Source organism: Solanum tuberosum, unplaced genomic scaffold (assembly GCF_000226075.1).
Source record: "Solanum tuberosum cultivar DM 1-3 516 R44 unplaced genomic scaffold, SolTub_3.0 scf00630, whole genome shotgun sequence".
Lineage (NCBI taxonomy): Eukaryota > Viridiplantae > Streptophyta > Magnoliopsida > Solanales > Solanaceae > Solanum > Solanum tuberosum.
Window position 1 is genome coordinate 5,583 of NW_006239566.1, and position 10,576 is coordinate 16,158.

Here is a 10,576-nt window from a genome sequence, read left to right on the forward strand (position 1 = left end):
CATATGAAATAACCACAATCAAATAATCTTACCTGAACTAATTCTTCTAGTTTGTCAAGAAGCTGAACTGTTATTTCCACTTGATGTGACGCATCATGGGCAGGATCCTTCTCTACAGCATCTGATAACCTAATGAGGGACTTCTCGTAGTTCTCCAGAAGCCTGTTCGCCTGAATGTACAATTGTTTGGATTTACTCAACATGGCATTGAATTTAAGAAAGGCGGAAAGTGAAGACTATATTTAAGATATCATGATATATGCAAACATAAAATGTGAAGATGAATATAAGTGAGCTTATTTTAGTGACTCTTGGTTCTTTCTTCACTAAGCATATGAACTTTCGAGCTTTAAAAAAGTTGGACAAGAATAAGCACAGAAAAAAGTTTTCACATAGGCAGGCAGATACTGCTGAAGCCAGTTCTTTTTAATAAGTCTGTCTTTCTAATTTGAATTTTTACTTCCCTATTTAAACACTTGTTCTTCTAGATAGATTATTTCGTCCTTAACTCAATTCAACATGTCACTGATCTCTGCAGATCTTGTAATAGTCATTTACTGATTTTTTCTCTCCGGGAGACATAGACGTGATACTTAACTCCTAGAAAAAGGTAATTAATTCAATGAGAAATTACCTGTAAAATTTCCTGTGCTTCCTTTAAGTACATCCTGTGTAAGTATCTCCTATTTTACAAAGAATTCTTCTATTTCAAATCATGTCTTTTTCATTTAGTTTACCGACTTTTGTCTTATCTGTAAAGTTACCAGTGTCTTCTTCTTGAGTGGTTTCATTCCTTTGGATCTTTACATGTCAACAAAGATCCTAATGATTCTCAAATTAGAAAAAATATAGAGTTGAAAACTTGATACATGGTTTCTTGTCTTTTTTTTCTCCAATTCTTCAATAGCACAATCATGAAAATATGAGGCTATAATTAGCAAGAATCGAAGCCACAATCGCATTGAAAATCCCATATGATAGAATAGTTCATCAGTAAAACACAATATTTTTCTTCAAAAACTTACGAGGCCACACTCGCATTGAAAATCTGGCTCTGATGTTATTGTATCAATTCTTTCCTGAAATGGGGTAGAAATTCAGAAGAAACTCCCAAATATATAAAAGAACAAACCTGCCAGGCTTACAGGGAGCTAATACTGTACATCTAAGTTTAATGTTAAAATAAAGGAAAACTATGTACAGAGACAAGATTGTCAGAACTACTTACAGCTTTTTCGAATGCTTCTAATGACATTAGAATATCATCGTCATTCCATCTTCCATCCAGGATAAAGGAAGTAAGATATGCACTTCCTAATTCATCTATCAACCATGTAACTATAATAAGACTGAGGAAATAGACAAACATCAAGCAAAACATTTGGCAAAGCTGAGAGCGATTAAAGCAGTTCCTATTTTAACTAGATACAGTTCTCAGTCTTACAGTAACAACGACGTCCTTCGGGGTCTTTCAGTTTGATTGCCCTTTTTGCATATTTGATACAATCTTCAATATGATGTTGAGGATCTTCCGGAACTGTGAAAGGTATATCATGTTCAAGATCTTCCGGAACTGTGAAAGGTATATGCAATCAGATAAGCAGATCAACAACAGCCACAAACAAATAAAGTGAATATACTTGAGATTCTCCCTGGAGAATTGTAAATTAACGAGAAAAAAGACGAAAATTGCACCATATTGCTTCACTTCACCCCGTGCACACATCAATTCAAGGTATGTAAGATGACGTAAAGTCCTGGCGTCCTCTTCCTAAATCAAATAAAAAGAAGTACCTATCAGGTAACGTTCAAATTTAGAGAACCGAAAATCTAGAACAGCAGCGAAATAACCTTCTTAAGGGCAGAGAGAAAGCAAGTTCTAGCTGTAAGGTAATCTCCTTTCATAGAAACGCAGTCACCGAGGGCATTCCAAGCAACCAGCAAATCAGGATTCAATTTAGTCTACATAAAATTAACCGTCAGAAAGAAACCAAACCTAAATTCAAACAATGTAATTGTGCTTTCACTCACAGCATTCTTTAGATGATCCTCCGCTTTCTTGCTATAAACCCCAGGAATAGCATTATGCGCGCTTCCTCTTAGATACTCGAACAGTGCACGCTCATAATTCGATTGCAGGTTTTCTACACAAATTTGTACCGGTTAAACTCATTGTCATGAGTAGTTTAGAAATTGAATTGAATGCATTTTTTTTTCTGGATAATTCATAAAAGAAATTTACCTTCAGGAATTATTGCATATATGTCGACGATACAGGTACTGATTGCAAGTTCCATATCAAGCATTTTGTCTTCCTTGGTTCCCGGGAAGTGCGTCTGCCAATAATCATATAGCCATTGCACCTTTGCTTCAACATTTTCAATCCAATCAGCTTTCTGATTAGTGGAAGATTCTCCTTTCGCCATAGAAATTTCTTGATGCAAACTGCAAGTCTGAAGTTTGGGAGGGAAATTCTGTTAGTATCACGTTTTTGTTCATCTACTATATTTAAGAAAATTACCCTGCCACCCCCGAATAGTTTTTGTTACTTCTTTTTCACCCCTATTGTATTAAGCTTATAATTCATATCTACTAATGACTCACTTTCCTTTTTAATCCGTTTAAAAAAAAACAATGCATTTCTATATTAGTAATAATTTAACTTCAAAATACCTGTTAGTCAAATGATTTATAACTATACAAATATCTATAAACCAAAATATTTTAAAATTCTAATTAAATATGTGGGCAATGTGTTACCAACTTAAGCAGTGTTCACTATTCATTTTGTCTGTTACAGTATGCAAGACAATTGATCGCATTAACACAATTTTATATATGGGGTGATACATAGAAAAATAAAGGCATAATATATAAATGTGTCATTTAACTTGATCTCGTTTTACATTTACGCTCTCAAACTTTGGGTGTGCATAAGTAGAGACTTTAACTTGTATAAAATTTAATAAGTAGATACATGAGTCCTACATGACATAATACAGTTGAAAAATAATAAAAATCGGTGATATGTTGTTAAACTTCGTTCAAGGCTTTGCCTAAGGAGGCAATTGAGATTGACTTAGAATCTTGGGAGGTTTTCTATTGCAATTGAGGGTAATTCTTTTGGCAAGAGCTTTTTTGTTATATGATTAAATAATACTCCTATGTATTAATTAAAATTTATTTCTTGGTACTTGGTCGCATACATTTTTTATAGTATAAGTTGTTGAGTTTAAGAGTAATTAGATACTATTAAGCATTGTATATGATTACTCCAAAAGAAAAATTAATATTATGTATTATAAAAGGTGCACAATTATAAATTAATATTATGTATTAGAAAAATTAATATTATGTACTATAAAAGGTGCACAATCATGTATTTTTTTGCTACCTATATATTGTGCAACTTACAAGTTTTTTTTGTTTTTTCTTTTTTGTATAATTGCTTTTTATTTATAGCACAAAGAAAGTTCAATAATATATATCATTTAAAATTGTCATTTTTAATATAAAATTTATATTAAGTATTGTAAAATAAATGTGCAATCCACGTTTTCAGAACTAGTTTTTATAAAAATAAGTGACGTGTTGCTGGACGGTCAATGAAACATCACATAGGTAGCTCCTTTTCTTGAGAGAGATGTTATTTCATGGAAGAAGTAATGTACGAGTTACTCTCACAACTATTGCAGAAAAGCTAAATTTTGCAAATGAAGATGAATATAAGGCAGTAGAGTTAATCTCATATCAAGTTGCCACATGTAGTAAACAAGCATTTGAGTATTTTGCCTAGTTAAGTATATGAAGAATCCCACTTATTAATGTTGGTATCTTACAGACATTGACAGAAGGTTATGCGTATAATCGTAATGGTTGACGTATAGCAAAACTAGGAGATAGAGCATTTCCATTTACAAGGACCTGTTCCACAAGATTAACTCGCACAGATGTGAATTGATAGTGCTGCAGTAAAAATAACAATTATTAGTGAGGAGTGGCAAAACTGGGCTGACAGAATATTGTAAATCAAACAGTTAATGTGATTATTATTCTTCTACCACTAAACCATATGTAACCAATTCCTTACATGCCAAAAATAGTCATTTGGAAACTTGTTAATGTTACTTAATTCAGAAAATGCAAGAAATGACTCTATTTTCCCTCTGCTTCCAAACAGTTGCAATCAAGAAATCAAATTATCATTGCTAGTGGCTCAAGTGCACCCTGCCCTGAGGTGTTATAAGGTGGAGTTGACAGACAAATTGACGGGATATAACACATCTAATATGTGATTTTCACAGAAAGAAAACTGATAGAGAAAGCAATAAGACATATTTGGAATAGCATTGAAAATGCATGCAATACCACATATGATAACGAGGTTACCTTTCCCTCCCATTCAAAATCAACAAATTTGCAAAAGGGCTCCAATAGTGTGACCTGATCTCCTTGTTTAATCTGTCAACAAGAGTAGTTCGTTAAGTAATGATGTGAAAATCTAATGGGAGCTGGATAGGCAATACTTACAGCAACTAAATATCAGCAAATCACTCTATGATGAGTTGATGTTAACCAGTATTGTCATGACTCATAGTTCTTGTGTCATTTTTCTTTTTGTCCTGCCAGAATCAACTTTTCTTAGACCATGCCTTCCCTAGAAAAGATTTATTTAGGCTATTTTCATCTTCTTATTCCATTTTAGTATAGGAATATGGTAGGCTATATGTCACCACAACAATATTCTCAAGTAGGATAAATATTCAAAGATATGACACTTATTCACTAGACTAGATAATAATTGGGTGGGCCTGGCACAAACCAAAATCAGATTATGAATGAGATGATCACCATTAGATACATATATAAGGAGATGATATTCACGCTCACTTATGATTTATTTAAGTGGCAAATGTGATATTTTATTCTTGAAGGATGGACAAATAAGAGAGTTAAGATAAAAATGGTGTTCGATAGTATAGTATAGGAACATACTATTCCAAATTTACAGAAATATTTTGAAATTTTAACTCACTTTAGTATTCTCTCTTTTTATCTTTAGTGTTAGTTACATATTAAAAAAAAGTGAGGTTCCCTTTAATCTAATATTTCATCTAGGAAGTGGCAAAAGGGAGGAAAATCCTTCTCTTATTTTTTAGGCATGTTGCTGCTGCAACAGTATATCAGCAAACTGATAGATAAATTTATCTGTTGATTTCCAAGAAACATTAAAACAACATAAAATAGTGCTTACCGCTTCCTTCTGTATGCCAAACACTGTAAGTACAAAACTATTCTCATTGGAGTCACAGAGCACATAGTATCTGTAGAATAAGGCACACTGAGAAATAAGTATTTAAGTATTAAGTAGGGCTGCTCAGCCTTGTCACTTCCCAATTTCCACTTTTAAAAGAAATGCTGAAAATGATCAACTCATGTGGGTTCCTCCAAGATGAAGTTACTTACAATGGAGTGCTATACTCATACTTAACCAAGCACCGGACTGCTCCTATAACTGCAAGCCCTTTGTTAGGGCCTTCAGCTAAGACATCCAAGGTTGCTCTGTTGTATGAAGGATTCACTGCAAGAAAGTACATTAACTCAACTAAATAGATAAATCAATGTTTACAGTTAAATCAAGAATAATGTAAAGCCTTACAATCAATAGTATCAAGTGACTGGATCAGGGAAGATAAGCTCGTTTCCGTACTCTTTCCCTTACTCTTCCCCTTACTCTTTCCTTTACTCTTTCCCTTAATCTTCCCCTTACTCTTGTCATTACTCTTACCCTGAAAAGCAGGATCACATTATTCAAATGCATCCTTCACAATCTCATTCATGATGTCTTAACGGCTCAAAAGAAGAAGACATTTAAAAACTGAGAATCTAAGGCATTATTTTTTAGAAGACTGTATCATAACTTTCCTGTTTCTTGAAAAAAAATCAAGAAATGAAAGCAGAAGAAACGACTAAAATGTTACCCCACGCACTATTCAGTCAATACAGGGCTATGCTGCTGCTCACTCAACTCGTTGGACAATTTAAGGGCACATGAAATGGTAATTACCTCATCTACTTTTCTTCTAGATATGTCTTAAGCTAGATGGTTAAACTTTTCTCCAAATCGATACCTTTATTGTGCATTGAGACCTTCTGCAACTATTTGTATGTGGTGATATGTTTTCCTTTTCTCTTTGTTAAACTTATTTTTATGTAGTAGTAAGTGAAAAGGACTCAGAAGAAAATTCTTCAAAAGTAGGAGAAACTGAACCAAGCTTTCTGGGGCAGCCACAGTAGAGTTACCAAGTTGATCACTTGATCTATTTAGCAGAAAGATACAAATTGAGTTACTAACTTAGACACCCAACTTGAATATTCCTATCCAAATAACTCTTAATTCCACATAATTATAGCTTCCTATTGCAGTTTCCTAGCCTCTATTTGTTTAGAAATATTCCCAAAATCATTCAATCAACTGTGCCTCAAACCTACACATTAAGTCAATTTTAGAAATCATTGAAAAGCATGACTATTTTTTGGTGTTTTCCTGTCATACCATAAAATCAAATTTTATATTACGTCTGTCCCCCTAGCTATTATTAGTACTTGTTGCCCAAAGGTTGTCAGTGTAAAATTTTGTACATATTGACTGGTTATCTCAGAAACCATCTTAAAGGACTACCTCATCATACATTATGTTAAATCAGGAAACAGAAAGCATTCCCTGGTAACTCTGATGATGAAATCAGTGTTTAAACAGGTAAATGTGATCACATCAAAGCACTGCACTATGTCATGTTGGGAGTTTGACAAGTTAGATGTGCAATAGCAAGGAGGGTGACTCCTTGAATACCTCTTGTAAATAGTTATCACTGGCCTGCACTTTGAATATAACTGGAAACAATGCACCTTTGATCACACAGAATTCCCTTATGATTCTAAATTTCTAATGTCGTCAACCATGCCGTTCCTAATGCAACTGATCAGAATATCACTTACAGATCCTTTATATAAAATAACCACAATCAAATAATCTTACCTGAACTAATCCTTCTAATTTGTCAAGAAGCTGGACCGTCATTTTCAGTTGATGTAAAACATCAAGAGAAGGATCCGTTATTGCAGCATCTGATAAACAAATGAGGGACTTGTTGTAGTTCTCCAGAAATCTATTCACCTGAATATACAAATATCACATATTTTCAGCATGGCATTGAAATTTTAAAAAAGCGGAAAGTGAAGACTATATTTAAGATATCATGATATATGCAAACATAAAATGTGAAATGAATAAAGGTGACCTTATTTTAGAGATTTTTGGTTCTTTCTTCACTAGGCATATGAACTTTCGAGCTTGAAAAAGTTGGACAAGAATAAGCACAGAAAAAAAGCTTTCACATAGTCTGGCAGATACTGCTGAACCAGTTCTTTTTAATCAGACGTCTTTCTAATTCAAAGTTGTACTGTCTTTCTAATTCAAAGTTGTACTTCCCTATTTACACATGTGTTCTTCTAGATAGATTATTTCGTACCAAACACAATCAACATGTCACTGATATCTGCATATCTTGTAATAGTCATTTTACTGATCTTTATTAAAGGGATCTTTTCTCTCCAGGAGACATGATTCTTAACTACTAGAAAAAGGTAATTAATTCAATGAGTAATTATAAGATTCTGTTTTCACGTACGACTTTCTTTTTCTCTGTGAAGTTACCTATGCTTCCTTTAGTACATCCTGTGAAAGTATCTCCTATTTTACAAAGAATTCTTCTATTTCAAATTATGTGTTTTTCCTTTATTTTACCGACTTTTGTCTTATCTCTTAAGTTTCCAGTGTCTTCTTCTTGAGTGGTTTCATTCCTTTGGATCTTTATGTATCAACATAAATCCTAACGATTCTCAAATTCTGATACAGCCACACTTATTTTGAGCCATTCTCTGTAACCTTTAAGATGATGAATGAAGGTCTATCTGTGATTCACACAAGAAGTCGGTGTAAAAGTGAATAATAAAATTAGAAAAAACATAGAGTTGCAAACATATCCCTTCCTTGCTGCATAATGTACAACTTGATGCAAGGTCTCTTGTCTTAGCTTTCCTAACTCTGATTCTTTAATAACAAATCATAAAAATATGAGGCTATAGTTAGCAACAATTGAGAACCTTGTGTTTAGAAAAATCCTATATGATAGAACAGTTTATCAGTAAAAAGCTGTGTTTTTCTTCATAACTTACAATGCCACAATCGTATTGAAGCTCAGGGTTTGACTTCATTTCATGAGTTTTCTCCTGAAATGGGGTAGAGTATCAGAAGAAACTTCCGAGTATATTAAAAAACAAGGCCTGCCAGACTCACAGGGAGCTAATACTGTATATCTAATTTCATGTTAAAATAAAGGGAAATAAATATACAGAGACAAGATTGTAAGAATTACTTACTGCTTTTTCATAAGCTTCTAATGACCGTAGAGTATTATCGTGATTCCATCCTCCATCCAGAATAAAGGAAGAGAAATATGCACTTCCTAAGATATCTACAACCAGATAAAAAAGCTCAGTGAAGTACTTGAAAATTGGATTTATCATAATGTTTGTTACTGCAGATATACTAGAACATTTTCATAAGTATAGCATACACTTAATAAAATTCTACTTACTGCGTATATGCTATGTCATGGTTCCATGTACCAAAATATGTAATTTCTGCACCTAATCTGTCTTTAACGTAATCATATGCTACTTCTAACTATAGCTATACAATAAGGGACGGGTGAACTCAATCATTGATGAACACTAAGTAAGACATTTGGAAAATTGGCAAAGCTGAGAGTGACTAACTAGATTCAGTTCTCAGTATTACACAAACAAGATCCATCCGTGCATCCAGAGCGAGTGCCCTTTGGGCATATTTGATGCATCTTACATAAACAAGATCCATCCGTGTCATCCAGAGCGAGTGCCCTTTGGGCATATTTGATGCATTCGTCAATATGATGTGGTGGATTATCAGCAACTGTGAAATGGATATGCAATCAGATGAACAGATCAACAACAACCACTAAGAAAAAAAAATGAATATACTTGAGATTCTCCTTGGAGAAAAGTAAATTACGAAAAAAAAAGAAGAAGTCAAAAGCATCGCACCATATGGACTAAATTCACCCCGTGCATACAGCAGTTCAAGGTCTGCAAGTTGCCATAAAACCATGCTGTCTTCTTTCTAAATCAGATAAAAAAAATGCAGAATCTATCAAATAAAGGTAATGTTTAAAGTTTAGAGAACGGAAAATTTAAGAACTGAAGAAGCATCGAAATTACCACTGTAAGGACAAACTGATAGTAGTGTTTAGCTCTAGGGTAATCTCTTTTCTTGGCAAAGCAGATGCCGAGGGAAACCCAAGCATCCAGCAGATACGGTGCCAAATTAGTCTGGAAGATAAAATTAACCGTAAGAAGGAAACCAAACGCAAGTTCAAACCATGTAATTCTGCTTCCACTCACAGCATTCACTAGATGATGCTCTGCCTCCTCCTTGTAACAACCAGGAATTGAATTATACAATCTTCCTTTTGTAAGCTCAAACACTGCACTTTCAAATTCCGATTGCCTCTTTTCTACACGAATTCGTACCAATTAAACTCATTCTCATGATTACTTGAGAAATTGAATCGAATGCTTTTTTTTTTTCTGGATAATCCATAAAAGAAATTTACCTTGAGGAATTGAATCGAGGGCGTGGATACACATACCGATTTGGTACTCCATATCAGCGATTTTCTCTTCTAAAGTTGGCCGGAAATGCGTGTCGCAATAATCGTAGAGCCATTCCACCATGTCATCGACTTTTGCAATCCAATCGTTGTATTTCTGATCAGTGGAGGCTTCTCCTTTCTCCATAACAACTTCTTTCTGATCAGTGGAGGCTTCTCCTTTCTCCATAACTTCTTTCTGATCAGTTGGAGTGCTCATCTAAATTGAAGCTCACTGCAACTTTTGGTGGGAAATTCTGATTTTAAGTATCACGTTTTCTTCATCTACTAATTCAACATATTGCCCTGCCACCCCCCTAATAGTTTTTGTAATATCTTTTTCACCCTTAATGTTTTATGTTTTAACCTTGGAGTCTCATATTTACTAGTATTTGAAGAAATCTCCGAGTCCAACTTTTATTTTTATTTATAGGAATACAATAATAATCTATTGTACAAAGAGTTATATATGGATTGTATTATCAATGATTTAATTTTGCCTTTCACGTTGATGGATGTATGATAATTTGGATATTTTTCTATCTTTTACATTTTGTGGGACATCTGACTTCCACTTCTCTACTCACATGTTGGTTGATATATATCCCCTATATGCTAAAAATTGCAAGGTACGATTGTTAATTATTTGTTATTGATATTCTACTTGCTTTGTTTTGGTCAAGAATGAAATGCAAGGTACAATAATCTAGCGTAGGACAATTTTTTATTCTTCGTTGATTGTAATTAACATTCATAAGCAAAATCATATCTAATTTTCAATCTGGCATAATCTAAATATAGTTGACTTATAATTATAAAAAAAA

At 33.6% G+C, this 10,576-nt stretch overlaps 1 protein-coding gene across 1 annotated transcript; it reads right to left on the reverse strand.

Moving 5' to 3' along the window:
- Positions 1-3,796: 3,796 nt before the first annotated feature.
- On the reverse strand, positions 3,797-9,972 carry LOC102606411 (tetratricopeptide repeat protein 5-like). Its single transcript, XM_006366502.2, has 13 exons — positions 9,717-9,972; positions 9,505-9,617; positions 9,322-9,432; positions 9,148-9,223; positions 8,870-9,016; positions 8,443-8,537; positions 8,239-8,292; positions 7,040-7,177; positions 5,660-5,789; positions 5,467-5,581; positions 5,255-5,324; positions 4,390-4,461; positions 3,797-3,966 (listed from the first exon to the last, which is right to left on the reverse strand). The coding sequence occupies exons 1-13, from the start codon at positions 9,970-9,972 to the stop codon at positions 3,856-3,858; spliced, it is 1,488 nt and encodes a 495-aa protein (XP_006366564.2). The 3' UTR covers positions 3,797-3,855.
- Positions 9,973-10,576: the final 604 nt, after the last annotated feature.

Bases quoted from the DNA above. Each gene is read 5' to 3' on its own strand.
- LOC102606411 (XM_006366502.2), bottom strand. From the start codon at position 9,972: ATGAGCACTCCAACTGATCAGAAAGAAGTTATGGAGAAAGGAGAAGCC. The intron at 9,433-9,504 runs GTGAGTGGAAGC...TTTATCTTCCAG, and splicing joins AGCATCATCTAGTGAATGCT to ACTAATTTGGCACCGTATCT. The intron at 9,017-9,147 runs GTGCGATGCTTT...TCCATTTCACAG, and splicing joins GGGTGAATTTAGTCCATATG to TTGCTGATAATCCACCACAT.